Source organism: Rhinoderma darwinii, chromosome 4 (assembly GCF_050947455.1).
Source record: "Rhinoderma darwinii isolate aRhiDar2 chromosome 4, aRhiDar2.hap1, whole genome shotgun sequence".
In the NCBI taxonomy this organism is placed as follows: domain Eukaryota; kingdom Metazoa; phylum Chordata; class Amphibia; order Anura; family Rhinodermatidae; genus Rhinoderma; species Rhinoderma darwinii.
The window spans coordinates 323,808,976-323,834,941 of NC_134690.1; the positions used below are offsets into that span (position 1 = coordinate 323,808,976).

At 44.0% G+C, this 25,966-nt stretch overlaps 1 protein-coding gene across 2 annotated transcripts in view; it reads left to right on the forward strand.

Moving 5' to 3' along the window:
* Positions 1-25,966, forward strand: part of HNRNPLL (heterogeneous nuclear ribonucleoprotein L like) — a 162,758-nt gene that overhangs the window by 131,204 nt on the left and 5,588 nt on the right. For both annotated transcript variants that reach the window (XM_075862799.1, XM_075862800.1), the window contains 4 exons: positions 2,917-3,038; positions 4,873-5,074; positions 5,446-5,503; positions 12,486-12,584. In XM_075862799.1, coding sequence (XP_075718914.1) covers positions 2,917-3,038; positions 4,873-5,074; positions 5,446-5,503; positions 12,486-12,584 — 481 coding nt within the window. The remainder of the gene's footprint in view (positions 1-2,916; positions 3,039-4,872; positions 5,075-5,445; positions 5,504-12,485; positions 12,585-25,966) is intronic.

A 25,966-nucleotide genomic window follows, 5' to 3' on the forward strand; every position in this document is an offset into this window, starting at 1 on the left:
CTTTGATGGAAAAATAAAGTTACGGCTCTTAGAAAGCATAATTTTAGTTCAAAAGTGTTTTTATTGTGCAAAAGTCGTAAAACATAAACCTCTACATATGTGGTATCGCCGTAATCGTACCGACCCATAGAATAAAGGTAACATGTTATTTACGTCGCATAGTGAACGGCGTCAATGTAAAAACTCATAGAACGGCGGAATTCAGGTTTTTTTATAATCCCCCCCCCCCCCCCAAAAAAGTTAATATTTTTTTAATTAACTTTTATGTACCCAAAAATGGTGCTATTAAAAAGTACAACTAATCCCGCAAAAAACAAGTCCTCATACAGCTATGTAGACGAAAAAATAAAAAAGTTATAGCTCTTTGAATGCGACTATAGAAAAACAAATAAAATAGCTTGGTCATTAGGGCCTAAAATGGGCTGGTCACTAAGGGGTTAAGGAACCGTACTTGTGTAGTTTGTGCTCAGCCAAACAGGTTTCCTTTTTTTTTTTTTTTTTTTTTTTTTTTGCTCGAAATGTAAGTTTTATTTTCTCATTATGGACTATAAAAATAAAACACAGGCAAGTCCTATTTGGACTATATTTGCTGTGTCTCTGACTTGTGAACTCGCTTGCCTCACTCCTCTGGTGCTAAATCCCTCACAATAAGTATTATTATGTTTACCCCTTCATGACCACCCTTACACCTTTTCACGGCAGTCATTAAGGGTATTTTATTCTACAGCGCCGCCTTTTACGGCACTGTGTCCTAAGCCCGGCATGGTTTCCATTGCAGCATAACCAAGGTCCACAGGTCTGCCAGCAGTGTATGCCTATTAGGCCCTGCCAGAGACAGGACCTAATAGAATACCTGTTAGTTTTACATTGATGGACCTAATACTTCCATATGGAAAGTATTTATTAAAGTCAACACAAAATAAATGAAAAATCAACTTTTTTCCTTTACAAAATGCTTTATTACAAAAAAATAAACCTACACTTAATTGGTATCTCCGCGCCTTAACAACCTAAACTGTGAAACTATTACGTAATTTAACCCACTTGTGAACGTTATAAAAATTTAGAAAAGAATGCCAAAATTACTGTTTTCTGTTCATCCTGCCTTCCAAAAACTGCAATAAAAAGTAGTACGTTCCCCAAAAAACTAGTCGTCTTGCAAAAAATAAGCCCTCCTACCAATACGTAGTCAGAAAAATAAAGTTATGGCTGTTGCAAAACAAATACTAATGTTTTTAATGTGCAAATGTAGTGAAACAGAAAAAACCCGATATAACGATCCACAGAATAAAGGGATTATTTAAATCACATGAAAGCACACAAAATAAAAGTTAGTCAATAAATTCTATGTACTCCAAAATGGTGGCAATTTAAAAATACAACTTGTTCCACAAGAAAACATGAACTCTCACAAGGCTATGTATAGGGAGAAATGAAAAAGTTTTACTTTTGAAATTCAACTTAATCACGAAGCAATTTGCTCATTTATTTATAAAAAAAATAAAATGTTAAGGCCAAAAATAGGGCAATAGCTCAAGAGGTTGCAACAAATCCAACTAGTCTTATCTGTGTAAACATTATGGTTCTTCAGTCAAATTTGCCCAGACCTAATCCTTTTACAACCGCAGCAATTTTCAGATTTAGATAAACTTATGTGTTTTTCTTTCTTTCTTCTTTTTTTTTTCTTGTTTTAATACTTTAAATATATATTAAGTGTCTCTTCTGATTATTTTTAAAGCTGTCATGGCGATCAGCTGACTTGCGTGAGCCTGGCTTTCTGAAACCCATGGCGAACAGCTGCTACCACCAGGGAAAGCTTTGGCCAGCCAGTGGCCAATGCAATTAAAATGTAGTATCATGTGACTGCCAGACCAGGAGCTGTGTATATTTAGCAGCTCTCTGTTCTGGCTCATAGAAAGTGGTCCCAAGCAGGAAAAAGGGTTATTTTTGTGAGACAAACCTTTTAGGCCCTATTGGGGCATATAGATTTCTATTGGCAAGTGCGGAGAGCCGCAAACAAAGCCTAAAGGCCCTTTTACACGTGCCAATTATCGGGTGAACGAGCGTTCATGTGATGCTCATTCCTGATCATTGCACTCTACGAGCGCCTATCAACAAGCGGACTCCTTTATCAGCGCTTGTTTACACAGCCAATGTTGGGCTGTGTAAGAGGACCCTAACTTTGGCAGACTCAACCTGGCCACCTATTACATGGTCAACCATCTATTTGAATAGTCTGCATGTAGTATGACCAGCCACAACTTCCTTTATCAATATCAATGGTTTGCATGGGGCTTCTAAAGTAGAACCTGCAGCGATCAGCTGTTTGTCGGGCCAACTTAGGGCCTGTTCACATCAGCGTTGGCTTTCCGTTCCCGGGTTCTGTCTGAAGTTTGTCGGGTGAACCCTGCAACGGAAAGTCAAACTGAAACGGAAGCTGTGGTTTCGGTCACCATTGATATCAATGGTGACGGAAACATTGCTAATGGTTTCCGTTCCTCACCATTCCAGCAGGTTTCCGGTTTAATGATGGAATCAATAGCGCAGTCGACTGCGCTATTGATTCCATCATTAAACCGGAAACCTGCCGGAATGGTGACGAACGGTAACCATTGGCAATGTTTCCGTCACCATTGATCTCAATGGTGACCGAAACCACAGCTTCCGTTTCAGTTTGACTTTCCGTTGCAGGGTTCACCCGACGGAACCCCGGAACTGAAAGCCAACGCTGATGTGAACAGGCCCTTATTTTGAAAACAAGGGTTGTTTAGATCAGATACCTCTTGCATAACTGCTGTATATGTTGTCCTGTTCGTAGAATTATATTAATCTATAATGGTTTGTGTGAAACCTATAAAACAGATCTGATGATAATTCATATTTTGTTACATTGTTATAATTATTTGGTGATTGCAGATAAAGTTCATGAAGACTATTCCAGGCACAGCCCTCGTGGAGATGGGTGATGAGTATGCTGTGGAAAGAGCAGTTACTCATCTCAATAATGTGAAGGTTTTTGGAAAGAGACTTAATGTTTGGTAAGACCAATGTGAACATATGGTTGAATCATCGAAACAGAAATGCATGTTATATAACCAACCAGCTAAAAACCATAATTATTAGATCCAGCACATCTTCTCCAAGCCTTTAACATCCTCTTACTATATATTCATGTTTAGAGTTTAGTTATAAGATGCGAAGGCAGTTTTAATAAGTACATATGTCCAATTTATTATCTTGAAAGGAAATAAACTTCTGGGATTATGGCTTTAGGTATTTTGAAGAATTGTGTGTAATTCCGTAAAACCAAAATTATGTATTCTCATTGTTAAGAGTTTTTTGTTTTTGTTTTTTTTGGTCTGTCGAGATGTTAGATGACCTAAATATTCAAAAAAAAAGGAAAGTAAGACACCTTAAAGGGGATGTCCGCTTTGTACAATCCCTACTTGTTAGAAAGGTCCCTTGACAATAAACTGATCACAAAGTGTCCCCTGCTGGGATCCCCAGTGATCAGCTGTAATCTGTGGGGAAACCTGTCAGTAAGGACTCATTCAGATGACTGTGTATCACGTCCGTGTGATGGCCGTGAAAACATCAGCCGTCACATGGACTCATGTATTTCAATGGGGCCGTTCAATTGATCGTTGTTTCAACGGAGCGTGTAACGAGTCCGTGAAAAAATAGAACATGTCCTATTTTTTTTTTTGTGCTGCACACATTCCTCATAGACTCTAGTCTATGGGGGATGTGTGATAACGCGTGCCGCATAGGTGCACCCTTGACGTGAAAAAACTGACGTTTTTCACGTCCGAGGTTGGCCACGTTCGTGTGAAATGTAGCCTTAGGCCCCATGCACATGACTGTATTGTCATTTATCCTTAAATACGGATCCGTAACTTATCCGTATATATACGGAACGGTATCCGCAAATATGGTCCGTAATGCATCCGTATTTGATCCATACACACGGATCCGTAAAAAAGAGGGAGACTGCAAATGTCACCAACATGTTGCATAGCAACCCTTCCGTAAATACGGATGGTTTACAGATGCACATCCGTAGCGGTCCGTATTTACGGAAGCGCCCATAGGTTTCTATGGGAGAGTCTATGCTGTAATTACGGACAAGAATAGTACAGGTTCTATCATTTTTTCAGCACAGACCCCATCATTAAAAATATGGAAAGATGTCCGTGGCCAATAGAAATTAATGGGTCTGTGATTGTGCATAGGGCCTAAGTGTTATATTTTTCTGCAGCACCACCACATGAGAGTTCGCATTACACAATGCCCATGCATGGTTGGTTGGCTGTATGCGATTTGTGAAGAAGTGGAGAGAGAGGTCAAGAGATCTGGTTCTTTATGAATATTTAAGGAACCTGAAACATTTCATAATTTTATCTCTGTGTTTGTGTTTAACTATCTTGAAAACAAAGGTTTTTCATTCCCCACTCTGGACGGAGTAGCCCATGCATAAACAGTAACTCGCTTTTGAAATAATTGGGAGTTAGGGCCTGTTTACACCTGCGTCAGTGTTTCCATTATTGTCTTCCGTCAGAGGAGCAGAACAACAAAAATACCAGAAGAGCTGGTTCCGTGTGATGGAACCCATTGACTTTAATGTGTTCTGTCGGGTTACCATCATGGTGTCTGTGGTTTGCTGGAAACAATAGCGGTATTTTTGGCCTGATCTGTGACTGAGGCCACTGACTGAGCCTCCAATGCAGATGTTCACAGGCAATTACAAAAACCTCCACGTGAAATAAGTAGAGCGTTTGGATAAATATTTAAAGCTACCCATTTTCTGGGCTTTAATAAAGGCCATTTAAAAATATTGCCTAATACATGTTTTTTTTTGTTTTTTTTTTCCAGTGTGTCAAAACAGCACTCTGTTGTTCCAAGTCAGATATTTGAACTTGAAGATGGTACAAGTAGTTACAAAGACTTTGCAATGAGCAAGAATAATAGGTTTACAAGCGCCGGCCAAGCCTCTAAAAACATAATACAGCCGCCATCTTGTGTTCTGCACTACTATAATGTTCCATTATGCATGGAAGAAAGCCTCTTCCAAAAGGTATTTTATATAGACAATATGCTGCTTCCAAATAAAGTGCAAACAAACCCTGCTGTGTGTTTTACACTTTCTCCTGCCGGTCCATACAGCTATACAACATTTTGGGCAGGGTAGCATTTGGCATGGGGGCAGGACTGTATGAACATGTCTTTGACACAGAATGCAGATTTACCAAAGACCTAAAAGAATAAATTTTATTGTGTTTGCTGGCCAAAATGATAGTATGTTTTATAATGCAACGCACCAAAAGATGATCTAGCCGCTACTAATGCATGCATTATTAGGTGTATTACTGGTGTTCTTTAAATAATTTTGCCTATTCAATAACTATTTTATACGCTTATTTCCTTTATTTTTATTTTTATCTACAGCTCTGTGAAGATCACAAAGTTCCGAAGTTCATTAAGTACAAAGTGTTTGACGCCAAACGTTAGTATAATCCAGGACTTCTAACCTTACATATTTTACGAAGTATAAAAAATTATTCCTTTTTGTAAAATTTGTGTGGTATACTTGGTGACCTAAAAGGAGAATACAGTGAAAATGATCTTCCTCTCTAGTGAGGGTATTACCCCTTTTGCACCTCCCATCGATTTCTAGTACTAGAAATTTGAAACCACATTCTAAACAAAGGCCCTTTCAAATCAATGACCTTTACTTAGAATCTCCTCTCATATTTCTAGTAACACAAATCTCTAAACCATGCCATTGAGGTTTATATTCAACGTGTAGAGCCTTTTCATTCTGGAAATCGGTGGTGGTCTGAGGCTAGACTTAAAAGGGGTTGTACCCTCAGGAGAACCATATGCCCAATTCCCCCGATTGGAGAGCTGCTAAAAAGCAGTGGCTCTGGCGGACTGGGTTATCCATTAGAATGCCTGCCTTGTAATAAAATGTATAGCTGGCCGCATCTCCCTCCGGTGAAATCAGCCAAAGACTTTGGGTGTAATACAGCCAGCAACCATATACAGCACACAAACAGCCCTCTCATTCTTCGTCCCCATCATGGCTCCCCTCTCATTCTTTGTCCCCATCATGGCTCCCCTCTCATTCTTTGTTCCCCTCATGGCTCCCCTCTCATTCTTTGTCCCCATCATGGCTCCCCTCTCATTCTTCGTCCCCATCATGGCTCCCCTCTCATTCTTCGTCCCCATCATGGCTCCCCTCTCATTCTTCGTCCCCATCATGGCTCCCCTCTCATTCTTCGTCCCCATCATGGCTCCCCTCTCATTCTTCGTCCCCATCATGGCTCCCCTCTCATTCTTCGTCCCCATCATGGCTCCCCTCTCATTCTTCGTCCCCATCATGGCTCCCCTCTCATTCTTCGTCCCCATCATGGCTCCCCTCTCATTCTTCGTCCCCATCATGGCTCCCCTCTCAGTCTTCGTCCCCATCATGGCTCCCCTCTCATTCTTCGTCCCCATCATGGCTCCCCTCTCATTCTTCGTCCCCATCATGGCTCCCCTCTCATTCTTCGTCCCCATCGTGGCTCCCCTCTCATTCTTCGTCCCCAGCGTGGCTCCCCTCTCATTCTTCGTCCCCAGCGTGGCTCACCTCTCATTCTTCGTCCCCAGCGTGGCTCCCCTCTCCATTCTTCGTCCCCAGCGTGGCTCCCCTCTCCATTCTTCGTCCCCAGCGTGGCTCCCCTCTCCATTCTTCGTCCCCAGCGTGGCTCCCCTCTCCATTCTTCGTCCCCAGCGTGGCTCCCCTCTCCATTCTTCGTCCCCAGCGTGGCTCCCCTCTCCATTCTTCGTCCCCAGCGTGGCTCCCCTCTCCATTCTTCGTCCCCAGCGTGGCTCCCCTCTCCATTCTTCGTCCCCAGCGTGGCTCCCCTCTCCATTCTTCGTCCCCAGCGTGGCTCCCCTCTCCATTCTTCGTCCCCAGCGTGGCTCCCCTCTCCATTCTTCGTCCCCAGCGTGGCTCCCCTCTCCATTCTTCGTCCCCAGCGTGGCTCCCCTCTCCATTCTTCGTCCCCAGCGTGGCTCCCCTCTCCATTCTTCGTCCCCAGCGTGGCTCCCCTCTCCATTCTTCGTCCCCAGCGTGGCTCCCCTCTCCATTCTTCGTCCCCAGCGTGGCTCCCCTCTCCATTCTTCGTCCCCAGCGTGGCTCCCCTCTCCTTTCTAGTCCCCAGCGTGGCTCCCCTCTCCTTTCTAGACCCCAGCGTGGCTCCCCTCTCCTTTCTAGACCCCAGCGTGGCTCCCCTCTCCTTTCTAGACCCCAGCGTGGCTCCCCTCTCCTTTCTAGACCCCAGCGTGGCTCCCCTCTCCTTTCTAGACCCCAGCGTGGCTCCCCTCTCCTTTCTAGACCCTAGCGTGGCTCCCCTCTCCTTTCTAGACGCCAGCGTGGCTCCCCTCTCCTTTCTAGACCCCAGCGTGGCTCCCCTCTCCTTTCTAGACCCCAGCGTGGCTCCCCTCTCCTTTCTAGACCCCAGCGTGGCTCCCCTCTCCTTTCTAGACCCCAGCGTGGCTCCCCTCTCCTTTCTAGACCCCAGCGTGGCTCCCCTCTCCTTTCTAGACCCCAGCGTGGCTCCCCTCTCCTTTCTAGACCCCAGCGTGGCTCCCCTCTTTATTTCTGCCCTCGCTGCTAACCTTGACACACCAGTGGCAGTCCTGCAGGCTGTTTAGTGCAGCTTGTTGCACCATCTCCTTATCTGATAGCCTACCTCCTTTCCTATGACTCTCTATGGTGCTGGAAATGCTCCTCCTCTTGCTCACCCTATCCTCATGATGTGGTGCTATGCTGGCAATTTCTCTCCCTTGATGTGCCAAGCAAGTATTCTCTTCCTGCTCTCTCCGGTATGGTAATGCGGCTCGGCACGCACCTGCACTTAGATGATTAACAGTGCATGGAAGTCCAATTTGTCGTTGTTTTTTTTTTGTTTTGTTTTTTTGTTCTTAAAGGGGTTTTCACTGAAAAGTTTGCTAAAAAAAAAAAAAAAAGTGGTGGTTGATCAGATTCGGGGGTGGTCTGCTTATAGAGGGGCAGTTTCCATAGACTAGCAGGGTGGGGAAAATCTATCACAGAGAAATTCAGTCTGGAAGGGTGTGTCTACTCAAAAGGCCGGTTGTCTGGAGAGGTTTCACTGTATCATTTTCTTGCTCGTGTCATTGAAGGACCTAGAAGACTGTGGGTATAGGCTGCTTCCACTTGAGGCCACACTAAGCAAAAAAAAAAAGGTGTTCGCTCCTCCTACACAGGCCCTACTGCAGACAATTAGCTAATCCGTTTTAGCTTCCTGTCTGTTGGAGGCAGACATCCCTGCATTTGCAGGTTTTCTGGCTTTTATTTATTTTAGTTTGATATTTGTTCTCTAGATGGGAAACAGACACATTGGCCTCCCTGTTTGTCCCCAAATGGGGAGGGCGAACAGTGCTGAATTTTCACACTCTTGGTCTGTTGTGCAAGTAGTGTAACATAGAAGTCCAGCTCCTCTGTTACCCACCAGCCATAGTATCACCCCGTAGTCCTGTCTGCTATCTCACTATTCCAGCGAATTCCCACAGTGTATAAAGATGCAATGACTCTTCTGTTACTCCCAAGGACAGCAGAAGGAGGATAGATGGGGTCAGTAAACGGGAATAGGTGAGTATAGCGCTATGCTCGCCCATCCACTTTTCTTTCCTTCATGTTACATGAGAATAGTTTTTTGTTTTTTTTTCCTCCCTGGTATCCTTTGCCAAGTCAGCCAGGGTCCTTCTTTCCCAACACAGGCTAATCTCTATGCAAGAAAGCATCCAAGCTTTTCAGTGGGAATGCCTGTCCCTTACTTAGTTTTACTCTCATCCTCTCCCTCAGGCGATTTATGGCTCACTAGGATCTATCTCCAGTCCTGCTTGGCATTAAGTCGCACACTCCAGTTGGGGACTCCTCTTTCCAACTATTCCGTAGGACCTCTTCCTCTACTTAGTGGGACCCACAGCTCAGCGGTGATGTCAGTGTCAGCTAGGATCCTATTGTGAGCGGAGAGTCACGTTCCATCTATTACTGTGGTTTGGCTCTTACTGGGTCCACATCTTGGGTGTGGAGAAATGGGTAGCTGACTCCCTTAGCAGAGAACGGCTGGACCTAAGAGAGGTTCCCCTCATCCACACATAATATACTGTCATGATTCCTTTTGAGGAACCCTTAATGTAGACTGGTTTTGTCCATTTTAAACTACAAATGCACCCAGTTTATAGCCCTTTGGACCTTCTGGCTTGGCCAGGAAAGCTCTCTTCACGCCCAGGGAACACTTCAGCCTTTCACCAGCTTTTAAAATCACTGTTTCATGACATGATTGTTAAAAAAAAAAATATTTATTTTTTTCCAAGCAAGGCTTGCTCTTTGTTCTCACATGGGGCAGGCTCTACCTTTTCCACCCTGTTCTTGCGACCTTTGTCCTCAACCTGACGTGAAGCCTTTTCTCCAGAAGGATGTTTCTATAGTCGCACCACAAGGAGTCATGTAGTCCTCTCTTTACAGCCTCTGTGTGCGTTCTCTCCCTGGCTTCTTTCTAGAAGTTACCAATTTTTGGTCGCTGTCTCCTCCCGCTGGTGTTTTTTTTTTTTTTTGTTTGTTTTTTTCCCTCATGAAGGATGTCTCAGTTGGCAGTTCTTCCCTGCCGTTCTCCCTCTCTGGTGCTTTCAAGGAGTATCCGTGTTTTACCCTCTGCTTCCCATTCTCGGGAATGCTTTCCACTCCCATCTGGATGTAGTTCTTCAGATCTCTGTCTGAAGCCATTATTTTACCGATACGAGTCTCCTTTAGTCAGCTGGACAGCATCTAATGCTCCATTCATTCAACGAATCAGGATGGCCATTTGTGAGGCATTTTCTGCAAAGGAGCTCCCTTCCGACTCATTGCACATTCCACTAAAGCTCTGGAGGTCTATTCGGTGTGCCTTGGATCTGCTACTTAGGTGTTTAAGGACACTACGGGGTCCCCTCCTCTACACCTTACTAAGTTAAGGGTCTGAACGATTAGATACTTGGATGCATCTACAGGTCACAAGTTCTGCACTAAACAGTAGATAGGTTGGGTTATCCATAGCAGCAATCTGCTCTAGGACATCCCACAGTCTTTTATGTGTCCCTTAAAGGTGCTTTCCCATTAGAGAAATTTATGACGGGATATGTTCTAAATGTCAGCTGCGGGTCCCACCTCTGGGACCCGCACCTATCCCTAGAACGGGGGCCCCCTAAACCCTATTCTACCGTTTTTCTGCTCCCTCTGCTTCCCCAGCCACTTCCTGACTATATGGTCAGGAGTTACAAAAACAGCGTAGCTCACTGAGCTATGCGGTTTCCGTAACTCCCATAGTAGTGAATAGCAGTTACGGAAGCAGCGTAGCATGCAAGCTACACGGTTTCCTTAACTACCATTCAGTTCAATGGGACTTACAGAAACCGCGTAGCTCAGCAAGCTACACTGTTTCCGAAGTCGTGGTCGGAGTTCACCTGCTTCTGCCGCATCACAGAGTGACAGAACACTGTTTAGGGGGCCCCGTTCTAGAGATAGATGTGGGTCCCACCTCTGGGACCCGTACCTATCTGACATTTATGACCTATCCTGTGGATAGGTCATAAATGTCATGGGAAACCCCCATTAATGACACGAGCGAGAAAAGAGCATTTTTTGTTACTCACCTGTAAAATTCTATTCTCGCTGAGTTCATTGGTGTGACACAGCTCCCACCCAGTTATTTTTAGCCATCGTCTGGTTTTCCTGGATGTGGTTCCTTCTCGGCTCTGACCTATCCAGTGTTTTATTTTAGGTGTACAATTTACCTTCTGTTGGCTTCTACTGGTTGTATAGAATTAGTAGGAGCAAACTGCAGACTAGGTACGTCCCTATGTAGCTTAGTGCTGCCGCCTAGTGGCAGCAGCCTATACCCTGTCTTCTGCATCCTCCAATGAACTCCGCAAGAAAATCCTCTTTTACTGTCTTTTGCCTTTAAGGCCTAGATCACACTAAGTTTTTTGCTGGCAGAAAAATCTGCCTCAAAATTCCATCAGGAACCTGCCTGCACCCTTTGCCATTTTTTTTGTGGCGTTTTTCAGCCGTGGTCATTGAGCGCCGCAGGCAAAAATCGCAGTGAAAACTTTTCTCTGCCTCCCATTGATGTCAATGGGAGGTCAGAGACGGAAACGCCTGAAGAAAAGGCATCACTCTTTTCCCCCGCGAGGGTTTTTTTCCGATTGCGGGAAAAAGACTCCTCCGCCTCCCATTGAATTCAATGGCAGGCGTTTTTTGGTGCGGTTTCCGCGTCACGAGCAGTGCTAAAAAAAACTGTGTGAACATACCCTTATGGTCGTGATATGTAATTGCCTTAAATCGGAGTTTCCTGTTAAGAAGAAAGTTACATGCAACCTTCATGCAGATTTTTGCCAAGTGCTAATAATATAAGCCACATGCAACTATAAGATTCTACACTAGCCTACTACTCTCCCAGTAAAATAATGTTTTTAATATTCCTAATCCTGGTCATGACTTTGGTTTTTACTCCCTATTTACATGGACACTACATTTCCAAACCACTTATGCTAACCTAATATTATTATATCTGATGTAGATCAACTTTGTAATTTACTTCGACTTCATTCACATCTGCATCTGGGTTCCGTTCATGGTTTTCTGTTTGACTGAATCAGTAGCGCTGTCGGCTACGCTATTGATTCCGTCAAAACAACGTAAACCTTACAGAATGGTGACAAACGGAAACCATTTGCAAAAGATGAATTACCATTGAAATCAATTGTAATGCAAACAGAAAGCTATTGTTTCAGTTTGGTTTCCGTTCATGGGTTCACCTGATGGAAAGGTCCGATGGAACCCTGATGCAAATGTGAACGAAGAATGTAGTGGTCTTATCCATGCAAATTTTGTGTAAAGTTACTGCCACTAGATGTTTCCCTTCCTGTAATCTGCTGTCCACCCCCTGTTATCAAGCATTGTCCATCTCTGGTTTCAGAGCAAAATGGGCTGCAGAAGGTGGGAGGTCACTTTACTGCCTGGCTATACATGTCTATGGAGAGGGGAGGAGAGAGCAGAGAGTGAGTAACACACATGGGAGAACAGGGGGAGGCAGTAGGAGCAGATCGAGAGAGACAGGCTTCTGGTGGGATTTCTATGTCACCCCAGTGCTGGATTTTCAAGCACATTACGAAGTACTGCTGTATAATGCCCTCCATGCTACCGCGTACGTACGTACGTACGTACGTACGTACGTACGTACGTACGTACGTACGTACGTACGTACGTGTGTGTATATATATATATATTCTATATCCCTCTCCCCTAAATAATGCAGAATACAGGTCGCATAATGGCCAGAAATAGTGTTATTCCTCATGTACGAACATCTGACAGCTTATTCTGAAAATCTCCTGAAAAGTTAGGTACGTTTTAAGCTAACATTCTGTGTTTTCCACAGCGTCATCAAAAACTTTGTCCGGTCTGCTTGAATGGGAAACCAAGACTGAAGCAGTTGAAGCCCTCACAGTATTAAATCACTACCAAGTTAGAGTACCTAGTAAGTGCTGCTATTTTATATATCAAACCTTCAAGAGAAGCAGTGTTCTTTATCTGATCAAGCAGTGTGGAAAACGCAAGCATATGAAACTGAGTGGATGAAAAGCAAATCTCATTACACGTAGGGCATTAAAGGGAATCTGTCAACAGCATTTCACCTATTAAACCAGTAATATCTGGTAGTGGGTGAAAAATAATTTCTATATAACCTATAATTGTCGTCTTAGTCGGCTCTGTAGCTTTAGTATTCAGTTTTTTAGTGTTCCCACAGAGTGTTCTAATGAGCATAAAAGTCATATCTTCATTTGAAGAGTGTCAAATCTTCATTCCTCAAGTCTTTCCGAGTTTACATTTTGATTGACAGCTCCTCGCCTTCCCCAGCACACAAAATCCCGCGCTTGTGCATTGATGTCCTCTTCTGGTGTGTGCGCACAAAGGGACACCGGATTATTACGATAAAAGGCGCGCGCACGCTATCTGCAGCACAACCACAAGTCTGTGTGTGTTCTCGCGGAAGGGAATACCGCGCAAGCCGCCCTGACACTGTCCGCAGCTGATTGGACAGTGTCCGAGCGAAGACATCACGCCCCCTTGCCTTTAAGTTAGTTCGAAACGACCCATTGACAGTCCAGGTGCTTATTTACGTATCGGGCGCCATATATAACGGCACCGATCTGTAAATAACAGAGGGAGTTAGAAAAATAATTTTATGTGGGACAGTGATTGTGAACCTTTCCTATAACATGCTGCACTCGGCTGCACATGTTTGGGGAAGTGAAAGGTTCTCTTTAAGGTCTTGCCTCAGCATCTTAATGGGATTCAAGTTAGAACTTTGACTCGGCCAACTACAAAACCTTAAAGGGTTTATCCCACCAAAAGCATTAATCACGTATCTGCAAGATAAGTGATAAATATCTGATCGCTGGGGGTCAGCCCCCCCTAGCGATCAGGAGATCGGGCCCCTTGAGTCCGACAATGAACGGAGCAGTGGTGCGCATGCGTGTCCTCCACTCCATTCAGTCTCTTTGGAACAGAATAAACTAAGACCGTGTACCCTGCTTTCACTGGTGCAGTGTTACGTGAGATGACATCTCATTCAAGGACGTCGGTTACCCAGAGGCCAACCGAGGAAGCAAAGGACTACTCGCTATGAGAAATGTCAGGGGAGGTTTTTTTTTTTTTTCCTTATTTTAATCTCCCTCTTCCCCCTTTCTGCAGCGCTAAATCCGGCCGAAAATCTGCACCAAATGAAACACAATTTGGTACAGGCTTTTGGTCGGAACTCCCTGCAGTGTCTGGGTCGGATTTTCTGCAGCCAATCCGACCCGTGTGGGGCTGTACACTGTATGGATGCACTCAGTGTCTGGCACTGCAATATACAACTCGGCTGCTGCAGAGCTTCTAACCTTCAAATATACTTGTTTACCATATGGGTGAAATTTTCCGGTATAGAAGAGCAGTTAGACTTTCCTATGAAGTCATTTTCCATAAACCTGCATGTTATGATTGCCTAAGTGAGGATGTTAGCATTTATGCATGCATGAGCGCAAAACACAAACTGGTAGGAAAACATCAACAACTCTGCCAATCGCTATATTTAATTCCAACTAGTGTTGACTGACTGCATCAATTGGCATAAGACTGTTCTACAAACTTCCCGAACTTATCAGGGTCAGCAATAATTTTAGTCAAGTGTATTACTTTGTGAAGGCTTTACAATGTTTCTATTGATTTTGATCTGAATAAAATGGTGACTATTATACATACTGTATGTACAGTCATATTTATTTTAATTATGCATTAGAATAGATTTTATACAAATTACTTTTGACTTTAAATGTTATAAGTAATGCAGAAATCCAGGTAATGCCCAAGGGTTCACTTACTTTTTTTGCACTTTAATTATTTCAAGTGATTCATTATTGAACCACCTAAATTTTTGCATTGAGTAGTTTTAGATTTGCTTTTTATTTGTATATGTAAAAATTCCTTCATAAAAATAAATCCTTTAGTCAGTATTGCCAATGTAGTAAGCTTCACTGCATGTGTCATGTTGTATGTTTCACAAAAACTCTTAAATGCTGAAGAGTGTTTTTACATGTCAATGCCAGAATACTTGATACAACAGTTTCCTTTGTGGGCCATGACCACTTGTCCTGACGAGTGGCTTTTGTGCTTCATTGTACGTTTTGTCATCTGCCATGTTATTTCACTCAGTTCTTCCGGTGTGGGAATGTATGTTGCAATTCGTTACTTACGTGCTTGCTTTTCTCTACAGCTCATTACTTTTTGTGTAAAACTGATCACATTTATTTCTGTTAGGAGGCTAGACTCTGTGGTCCCTGAAAATGATGTAAGTTGATTGTCTGAAGCAGATAGGAGGATATTATTTGGACTAGAAAGCGGCATCACACAGGGATAAGACTATTATGCTGCATGGGATGTTTATATCTGTTACAGAAGTCTGGTTACAGCTGAAAAACAAGCCCTGTGTGGTTTAATCCTGCAGTCAAACTCCCTTTTGTCTTTCTCTTATTTCTTGCTATAATACTTTGGGTATATATGGGGCAGATGAAACGGAGCCTGACTGCAGGGTCCGATGAAAGGGAGCCTGACTGCAGTGTCCGATGAAAGGGAGCCTGACTGCAGGGTCCGATGAAAGGGAGCCTGACTGCAGGGTCCGATGAAAGGGAGCCTGACTGCAGGGTCCGATGAAAGGGAGCCTGACTGCAGGGTCCGATGAAAGGGAGCCTGACTGCAGGGTCCGATGAAAGGGAGTCTGACTGCAGGGTCCGATGAAAGGGAGTCTGACTGCAGGGTCCGATGAAAGGGAGCCTGACTGCAGGGTCCGATGAAAGGGAGCCTGACTGCAGGGTCCGATGAAAGGGAGCCTGACTGCAGGGTCCGACTAAACAGGGTTTGTTTGTAGTTTTACCATGGGAATACAATGGTCTGCATAGGAGCTTTAGGCTATGTTCACACAGTTTTTTGCAGGCGGAATTTCTGCCTCAAAATTCCATTTAGAAGTTTGAAGAAGATTTTCCTCTCCCTGCACGACTATTTTCGCAGTGTTTTTCGCCCGCGGCCATTGAGCGACGCGGGCATAAAACGCAGCGAAATACGCTTTCTCTGCCTCCCACTGAAGTCAATGGGAGGTCAGAGGCGTAAACGCCCGAAGATAGGGCATGTCCCTTCTTTCTCCCGCGAGGCGGGTTTTACCGCTCACGGGAGAAAACCTCCCACGCCTCCCATTGAAATCAATGGGAGGCATTTTCGGGCCGTTTTTTGGCGAGTTTTGCGGAGCGGTTTCCGCGTCAAAACTCTGTATGAACATAGCCTTAGAAACTGCAATTCTAATATTTTTTTATGCTTGTATTTTTTCTTTTTTCAAACGTTACAAACAAAGAATCAACAAGATGTCCCATGACGACAGCATCTCTGAACATGTAGAACATTGCACATATTATATAGTATAAATCAAATGATAATTGATAAAACGATGGGGTCAGAGATTTTGCCCCAAAAACAAATTGAAAAAGTGTAAAAAAAAGTCAGAGCACATAACACACACTAAATACACCAAACGGGAAGGGGAAGAATAGAGGGAGGGAGGAGGGGAAAGGAGATGGACACATGTATCCTCCGTGGTCATCATGAGGTAGTACAGATATTAAGGAATCCTATTGTAATCGGTGCCACACCAGTCAGCTGATGTTCCAGATACCAAGTTGTGGAACCAAAGCATGCAATTAGTTTTTGTTTTATATGAAGTGGTAACAGAGGTATAAAGTTCTACCATAACTTAAAAAAAGATTTGTTTTTTGTGCTCTTTTCAAAGGGAGGTTTCTACCCAATCCATACTTTTTCTAGGAAAATACGATGTGTCCCCCACACATGCTTTCTTTATCAAAACCTGAAGGATCGCCTTCCTAGCCGCTGCATAGATATAATAGTTTTTTGTGATTCTTCGAGAGGGGTCATGGAAGGTGGCAGTATCCCAAATAGACCCCATTGCTGGGTGGAGGGGCATTGTATAGACCGGGTGTTTGATACAAAATGCTGTACTTTTCGTCAAAAGTCAAAAATTCTATAAGATGATGAAAAAAGGGAATCCGATATAAGAAAATAGTCCATTCTCGAGTGAGTGTTGTGGACATGTGAAAAGTACGTGTATTCCCGGGAGGAGGTATGGGTTACACGCCAGGGATCACACATAGAGGTGTTCCATGAGTGTAAGGAGAGCAGAGGCCCCCGCGCGGTCTTGTGTAGCCGCGTTGGATCGGTCTACTTCGGAGATTAGGGGGAGGTTAAAGTCACCACCCAGGATCCGAGTATGTATATGTTTCTGGAGTAGAAAAGTGAGTAAAAGTCTGCGTTGGGGTGAACGGGTGCATATATGTTTACAAGGCTAGATCTGTGCGTGTTAATGGTAACCTCAATATACAGGAAATGTCCACCATGGTCTGAGTATATATCGTGAACAGTCAGGTCCAGAGATTTGTGAAAAAGAATAGCCACCCCTCTAGATTTAGAGGTATATGAGGCTGTGTAACAGTCACCCAACCATGGGGCCCTCAAGGAACCCCCATCACCCTCACGCCAGTGTGTCTCCTCTAGGAAAATTAGCTGGGGTCTCAGTCGCTTCAGGTATGTTACTACCTTTTTACGTTTGACTACAGTGTTTAGGCCAGCAACGTTCCAACTGACCATTCGTAATGCGGAAGGCGTGACAACAGGTGTGTCTATAGTGCTCTAAAGGGTACTCATCCTATCCCTGTAGGGGCGGTCTCAAAGCAGGAATGTGATGAATTATAAGTTCGGGGTCCGCTGTCCCAGCGAGCAGTAGATCCCAGAATATAGCGACCCAGGAGGGGAATACGTGTCCAGGGGAGAAGGGGATAGGGAAATACCTGAGTTTGTAAAAAAAAAAAAAAAAAAGTTAGGTAAAGTGAACAATATGTGTATCACACAATGGAAAGTAGTAATACAAGACATCTAAGAAAAAAACAATAGCAGCGTTACAGTGCAAATACGCAACATGTGGTAAGGCACTGAGGAATATAAAATAGAAGTGTCCCCAAATCTTCACAAAGCAATGGCAGGTCAGGCAGGGACATCTCTGAGGAAGTGACGCCAAGCTGCTCCAGGGTCCCCGTAGAAGTTGGTTCAGCCATTTTCAGTCACCTTGAGCTTTGCTGGATACAGAAGTTGGAAACGTATTCCCTGCTCATGTAGATGATGGCATATTTGCGTGAACGCCTTTATTTTCAAGGAGACTGCTGAGGAGAAGTACTGGAAAATAAGGAGTTTAGAGCCCCTGACCTGCAAGTTCTTGGCCTGTCTATAAGCCCTTCGCACATGCTCCTTGATTGCCCAGTTAGGGTATTCGCTATAACTGAGTGAGGTTTACTCTCTTCCCCCTCGGGGGGCCATTTCTGTGAGCCAGCTCAATGCTGAATGGGTCAGGCAGAAGATCCAGTTGGAGGGCGGGAGGAAGGTCAGTTCTGAGAAGTTGTATGAGATCATTGCCCACAATGTGTTCAGGAATTCCTACAAAGCGCAGATTGTTCCGTCTCTCCCTGTTTTCCAGGTCCTCCAGATTATCTTTCAGAATGATTTCTGCATTTTGGTGTTGAGCTACCGAATTATCCAGGTCAGACACTGTAGTTTCGCATGCCAGCACGTGGTTCTCCAGGTCCACTATTTTTTGCGCGTTTGTGGCAATCTGCGCAAGTGCTGAGTTAATGAAGGCATGAATCAGATCCATTCTCTAGTCAAATAAAGGCATCCGTAGCGAGATACCTCTTCTGCCACTACAGTGGCATGATGATGATCTATAAGTGGGGAGGACAGAGGACTGTCAGCCGGAGATAGGTTTGGTGGAGTGATGTCTCCGGTTTGGAGAAGCTTCGGTGAGTGAGGAAAAGACACTGGTGCAGACTGAGTCTGAGGATGTCTAGGCCCCTGTTTTTTCTTTGCCGGTTTCTCCCTTTGTCATTGCTTCTGCTTTAGACTCGGACCCTTGAGATTGCCTAGTAAGACGTGGAGGTTGAGCATGTCTGAAGAAATTTTGTCAATTATCAAGACTGAGCGAGATGGTAGGGCTAAATTAGGTCAGACGGGTCGTCTCCTACGTTTTTAGGGTTGTGGCATAAGCATCCTATAGGGGTTTGAAATTTGTAAAGAAGAAGATGGTGTAGCGATCAAAGTTATAATGACCACTAGGTGGCAGCAATGTCGCAAGCATTCAGCAATTGCTTAAGTCAGACGGTAGTGAAGTATGAACAGTTATGCCAGTATATCAGGCAATGTAGTTATCCAGATGACATATGTGACAGGTTGCAACCACGTATTACAGGGTTGGGGGAAGCAAAGTTCAATGTATACACGCCGTAGTTCACTATTTGGCCCTCTGTACTCAGCAGGTGATTATATTTAGTCGTTGGAAGGGGAGACACTGTACTCAGTACCAGGCAGTATCTCTGGTCCAGATGCTTCACTGTGGGAGGTGAAGGCGAGCAGAGTGCAAGATGGCTGCCAACTCCCTGATGGTGAGGAAGAAGCCAGCAGCAAGCGTGGTGTTCCAATTCTTCTGTGAGGCAGCAAGAAGATATCTCTGCCCTCTCGAATGTCCGCTTACACAGAGATGGAATGTAGCAGTGTCCACAAAGTTGCCTCTCCTCAGTCCCTGCCAGGTCGCACAGCACTGGACAGACTCACTGGTATCAAGGAGGCTGGTGATGTCTGTGGTTGGCGCCAAGGCTCGGAGCTCCCCTAAGGAGCAAGGCAAGGGCATTTCAGCCCTCTAGTGGAGAGTCTGCCTCACATTCCCCTTTTGCGAGTTGACCGGGGATCCCATGTGTGATGGGGAGATGCTCCAGCAGTCTCAAGGCCGGCAGCAGAGACCCTCTGTCACTGGATGGGGCAGGATGGTAGGCCCCAAGATGGCCGACGGCTCCCCGATGTCGAAGGTGGGCAGGCAACGCCAGTGGCCTCCACCGGCGATCAAATGTCCCTGGTGGGCAATACAAGGGTGCCGAAACCCTCTCTGAGGGGAAGATGCAAGGCAGCAGCTTCAGCGCTGCCACCAGGCTTTCCCTGCTCGTGGCGAGGTAATAGGCCGCAAGATGGCTGGCGGCCTCTGAGGCAGCGTGCCTCGATGGAGGCACTGTCGACTCCCGGAGCAAAGAGCAGCTCAGACGGTGCAGAGGAGGGTGTTCTGTTCACCCACCGTTGGAAGGAGGTCAGCGAGCCTCCGATGCAGGCGATATGCGCCGGATTCCCTGCGCGGTGCACGGAGCCGAGGTAAAACATGGCCACTCGCAATGTCCCGCCTCCGGAAGTCCCGTAATTTTAATCAAGACTACTTGAAAAGTTGCTTCGTGTTTTTCTTTTTGATGCATTGGAGCAAAAAAAAGTGGTGGACGTAGCATTTAAGGATTGATAGGTGTTGCGCATTGAAGCGCTTAGTGTGATTAAACTGCAAATTGATGAGTTTTTTTGGCCGTGCAGCTTATATAGGTAAAGCACATTGAAAACCTGTGCTTCATCTTAGAGCTGGGCAATTAATCGAAAAATACTCAATCGAAATTCAGCGCAATTAATCGACCTCTTGCGAATTACGGTTTTCTAAATTATTTTTTCCTGTTTAAACACTATCTGCATCTTCATGACGCAGATACAGTTGAACCCAATGGTACACGAACGTAAGGTTCCTGCTCTACCATTCACTATGTATCTCTGGACGCGAGGCAGTGACGTCATCGCGCCTCTCTCTACCTGTCATTGTAACCGGGTTAGGTGAGTATGTATAATATTTTTATCAGGCACTATTTGGGGCAGCTGTCTGGGCATTATTCAGCGTAGAGGCAGTTATGAGGTACTTTTATACTGTGTGGGGTACATATATTTGGGCATTAAACAGTGTGGAGGATAGTTATGGGGGGGCATGATACTGTGCGGAGGGCAGTTATGGGGGTATTATACTGTGGAGGGCAACTATAGGGGCATTATACTGTGTGGGGCAGCTATGGGGCATTATACTGTGTGTGGAGCACTATGGGGGCAATATACTGTGTGGGGGCAGTGTCAGGGTGTATAGTATACATAGTAGTATACAGCAGGCTCAGGGGATAAACATTAATTTAATGACGTAGCATGCAAATAGGGGGCGAAGCATGCAAAAATAGGTGTGGCCTAAATCGCTCCATAATCGTAATCGAGGTTACATGTTCAATTAATCGTGATTTTGATTTAGGTCAGAATTGCCCAGCTCTACGTCCTCTGTACAGGCCGAATTGCAAAACCACATCTAACCACATTCCAAAAGCGGATAAGATTTTTTATTTATCAGTGCGACACTGGCCACACATCTGTGGATTATTTATTTACGCATTGTTTTACCCTCTTATTATACCCTGATGTACCCCGCACAGCTTACATATTCCCCTACATTATAAACTGAAATACCAGCAAATCCCCAAACCGAACTGCCACTAAGCAAATTCTGCGCTCCAAATGCCGCTCCCTCCGTTCTGAGCCCTGCAGCTTACCCAAACAGCAGTTTATGTCCACATATATGGCATTGCCGTACCCGGGAGAACCCACTTAACAGTTTGAGGTATTTGCCTTCGGTGTCACAAACTGGGCACAACATATTGTACACTAAAATGGCATATACCTGTGGAAAATTAAAATTTTCACTTTGCACCATCCACTGAGTGCTCGTTTCTAAAAAAAAAACAAAACTGTGGGGTCAAAATTCTCACTACACCCCTTTAAAAAATGCCTTGAGGGGTGCAGTTTCAAAATGGGGGTCACAAATGCAACGTGGTGCCCAAAAACCAATCAAGCAAAATCTGCATGCCAAGTAGCACTCCTGCCATTCTGAGCCCTGTGTCCAAACCACAGGTTATTACCACATATGAGGTATTGCCGTACTCAGGAGAATTTGCTTTACACGTATTGGGGTGCTTTTTCTCCTCTTAATCCTTGAGAAAATGAAAAAAAATGCAATATTTTAATGGAAAGAATGTAGATCTTCATTTTCACTTCCTAATCCCAATAAATTCAGCAAAAAAATAAATAAACCTGGGGTCACTATATACTGCTAGATAAATTCCATGAGGGGTGTAGTTTCCAAAATGGGGTCACTTTTGCGGGTTTTGCACTGTTTTGGCCCCTCAGGGACTTTGCAAATGTGACATGGCGCTGCAAACCATTCCAGCAAAACTTGAGCTCAAAGTCAAATGGTGCTCCTTCCTTTCTAAGCCTTGCTGTGTGTCCAAACAGCAGCTCATTACCACATACAGGGTATTGCTGTGCTCAGAGGAGTTTGCTTTACAAATGTTGTGGTGCTTCTTCTGCTTAATCTATTGTGAAAATGAAAAAATATGAGCTAAAACTGTATGTAGTTTCCAAAATGGTGTCACTCTTGGTAGGTTTCCACTGTTTTGGTCCCTGCAGGGCGTTGCAAACACGACATGGCACAGAGAACTATTCCAACAAAATTTGCGCTCCAAAATCCAAATGGTGCTCCTTCCCTTGTGAGCCCTGTCGTAGGTCCAAACAGAAGTTTATTACCACATATGGGGCATTGCCGTAATCGGGAGAAGATGCTTTACAAATGCTGGGGTGCTTTTTCTCATTTATTTCTTGTAAAAATTAAACATTTCTAGATTTTCACTTTTACAGACTAATTCCAATAAGTTTAGTAAAAAAAAACTGTGGGGTCAAAATGCTAACTATACCCCTAGAGATATTTCTTGAGGGGTGCAGTTTCCAAAATTGGGTCACTTGTGGGGTTTCCACTGTTTTGTCACCACAAGACCTCTTCTTCAAACCTGAAATGGTGCGTAAAATATATTCTAAAAAGAGGCCCCAAAATCCTCTAGGTGCTTCTGAGGCCAGTGTTTCAGTCCATTAGCACACTGGGGCTACACGTGGGATATTTCTAAAAACTGCAGAATCTGTGCAATAAGCATTGAGTTGCATTTCTCAGGTAAAACTTTGTGTTCAAGAAAAAAAATTATTACCAATTAATTTGGGAAAAAAAATGTAATTGTAAATTTCACCTCTACTAAGGGATAAGAAACTTTATAAATGCTGTTTTGAATACTTTGAGGGGTCTAGTTTTTTTAAATGGGGTGATTTATGGGGACTTTCTAATATAGAAGGCCCTCAAAGAAACTTCAGAACTGAACTGGTCTCTGAAAAAATAGCCTTTTGAAATTTTCTTGAAAATGTGAGAAATTGCTGCTAAAGTTAGAAGCCTTGTAACGTCCTAGAAAAATAAAAGGACTTTTAAAAAAACGATGCCAACATAAAGTAGACATGGGAACTATTTTGAGTGGTATTACTCCCTCTTACAAGCAAATACATTTAAATTTTAGAAAAATGCTAATTTTTGCAAATTTTCTCTGAATTTTGGTGTTTTTCACCAATAAACACTGAATATATCGACCAAATTTTACCACTAACATAAAGTACATTGTGTCACGAGAAAACAATCTCAGAATCACTTGGATACATAAAAGCATTCCAAAGTTATTACCACATAAAGTGACACAAGCCAGATTTGAAAAAATTGGCTGTGTCCTTAAGGGGTTAGGGTATGTGCACACACACTAATTACGTCCGTAATTGACGGACGTATTTCGGCCGCAAGTCCCGGACCGAACACACTGCAGGGAGCCGGGCTCCTAGCATCATACTTATGTACGACGCTAGGAGTCCCTGCCTCGCTGCAGGACAACTGTCCCGTACTGTAATAATGTTTTCAGTATGGGACAGTTGTCCTGCAGTGAGGCAGGGACTTCTAGCATCGTACATAAGTATGATGCTAGGAGCCCGGCTCCCTGCACTGTGTTCGGTCCGGGACTTGCGGCCGAAATACGTCCGTCACTTACGGACGTAATTAGTGTGTGTGCACATACCCTTAAAGTGAGTCTTAGGGTATGTGCACACAATATAGACAATTACGTCTGAAATTACGGAGCTGTTTTCACGAGAAAACGGCTCCTGCATTTCAGACGTAATTGTTCGTGCTCTCGTTTTGCGAGGCGTCAATTACGGCCGTAATTTTGAACTGTTGTTCATTGAAGTCAATGAAAAACGGCTCAAAATACGTCCCAAGAAGTGTCCTGCACTTTGACGATGCTGTGATTTTACGCGCCGTCTTTTAACAGCGACGTGTAAAGTTACAGGTCGTCGGCAAACCCATTGAAATAAATGGGCAGATGTTTGCTGACGTATTTGAGACGTGTTTTCAGGCGTAATTCGAGGTGTAAAACGCCTCGTTTACGCCTGAAAATAGGTCGTGTGAACCCAGCCTTAGAGGACTTGTATGTTTTGCTTCATGTCTTTGTTTTTTTTGGGTTGCTGAAATACTTCTTGAAATGAAACTGCCAGTCTGAGGGAGCTTGGTACAAGAATGGCACCATTCTTTTTGACTAGGTTAATACATTTCAAATCGCTCTTAATCCCTACCTCTAGTGCATGCTTGCTTGTGTCATGAGGGAGAAGTATAGAGGAATGGGGCCTAATTTGCAACAACCATACTGCACTCCTTATCTCTCTACTGGCAAGAACTTAAACTAAGATTTCATGCTGTGTTTAGCTATGTTTATCGTTAAGGCCTCCTCATGCACAGGGCCGTGCCCGTAATCGCGGGCCTCAATTGCGAGCACGGCCGGCCGCGGGCCGCATTTTCGGGCCGTGTTCCCATACAAAGTATTAGAGCACGGCCTGCAAAAAACGAAAAGTAGGACATGCTCCATAATCCACGGCACGGTCACCCTTCCGTAGCGATATGGAAAGGTGTCTTCGGCCAATAGAACTGGGCGTGTCTAATTGCGGTCCGCAATTACGGACATTTTTTACTGTCGTGTGCATAGGGACTTCGCCTGTAAGGGTATAGTAACACCATTCAGTCATACACAGCAAGAAACGCTGTTTGACTGCACCGTGTGACTAGACCCCAATAGTGCGAATTGATATAGATGCAGGAATCGCTACAGTGCCATGCCATATAATGCCTGAAATACTTAAATGAAACCGAGCATTGGAATTTATTCTTAGTTTAGATACTACAGTTTCTATTTGGTTTTCAGATATGATCATAGCAGAGCTCATCAGTATAGCACATGTGACTGTACTTCTATATAAATTGAGCCACGTTCTCTGTGTAAAACTAATTGCTTTGGGAGTTTCAGTTAAGATACTGACTGTAGTTAGAACAAAATGTTAAATGGAACTGCAAATACCATTCAACCTATAAAGAAGAGTAGATGCGGCCAATGCCAATATAAATCTTTATTGCTTACAAGTTAAAAAATACACGAGTCCAAACAACTTAGAGTCTCTGTCACCACATTATAAGTGGCCTATATTGTACATGATGTGATCGGCGCTGTAATGTAGATTACAGCAGTGTGTTTTTTATTTAGAAAAACAATCATTTTTGACGGAGTTATGACCTATATTAGCTTTATGCTAATGAGTTTCTTAATAGACAACTGGGCGTGTTTTACTATATGACCAAGTGGGCGTTGTGGAGAGAAGTGTATGACGCTGACCGATCAGCGTCACACTTCTCCCCATTCATTTACACTACAGATAGCGATATAGCTATATCGCTATCTGCAGCCTCATACACAAACACTAACTTTACTGCAGTGTCCTGATAATGAATATACATTACCTCCAGCCAGGACGTCATGTGTATTCAGAATCCTGACCACTTCTGTAGCGTCTCTGTGAGTTATAGCACAACAGGCGTAGTCTCGCGAGATTACGCTGTAAGCGGTCATTCACAGCGAGATCTTGCTGTTCTGTGCTGTAGTCTCTCACAGATGCTACAGAAGTGGTCAGGATTGTGAATAAACATCACGTCCTGGCTGGAGGTAATGTATATTCCTTATACTGCAGTAATGTTGGTGTGTGTGTATATGAGGCTGCAGATAGCGATATAGCTATCTGCAGCCTCATACAGCTGATTGGTCAGCGTCCTACACTTCTCTCCACAACACCCACTTGGTCATATAGTAAAACACGCCCAGTTGTCCATTGAGAGTCATTAGGATAGAGCTAATATAGGCCATAACTTCGTCAAAAATGATTGTTTTTCTAAATAAAAAACACTGCTGTAATCTACATTATAGCGCCGATCACATCATGTACAATATAGGCCACTTATAATGTGGTGACAGAGCCTCTTTAAAGAGAACGACATTCTTAAAAATAGTACAATGTTATAAATCCCCATAGAGCTCACTAGTGAGCAAAATAGTATGTAGTGTATCTAACATGAGCATATATATACCGTATATCAAATAAGGCCAAAAATTGCTAATATATAATAGTATGAACACCAACTCTGAATAA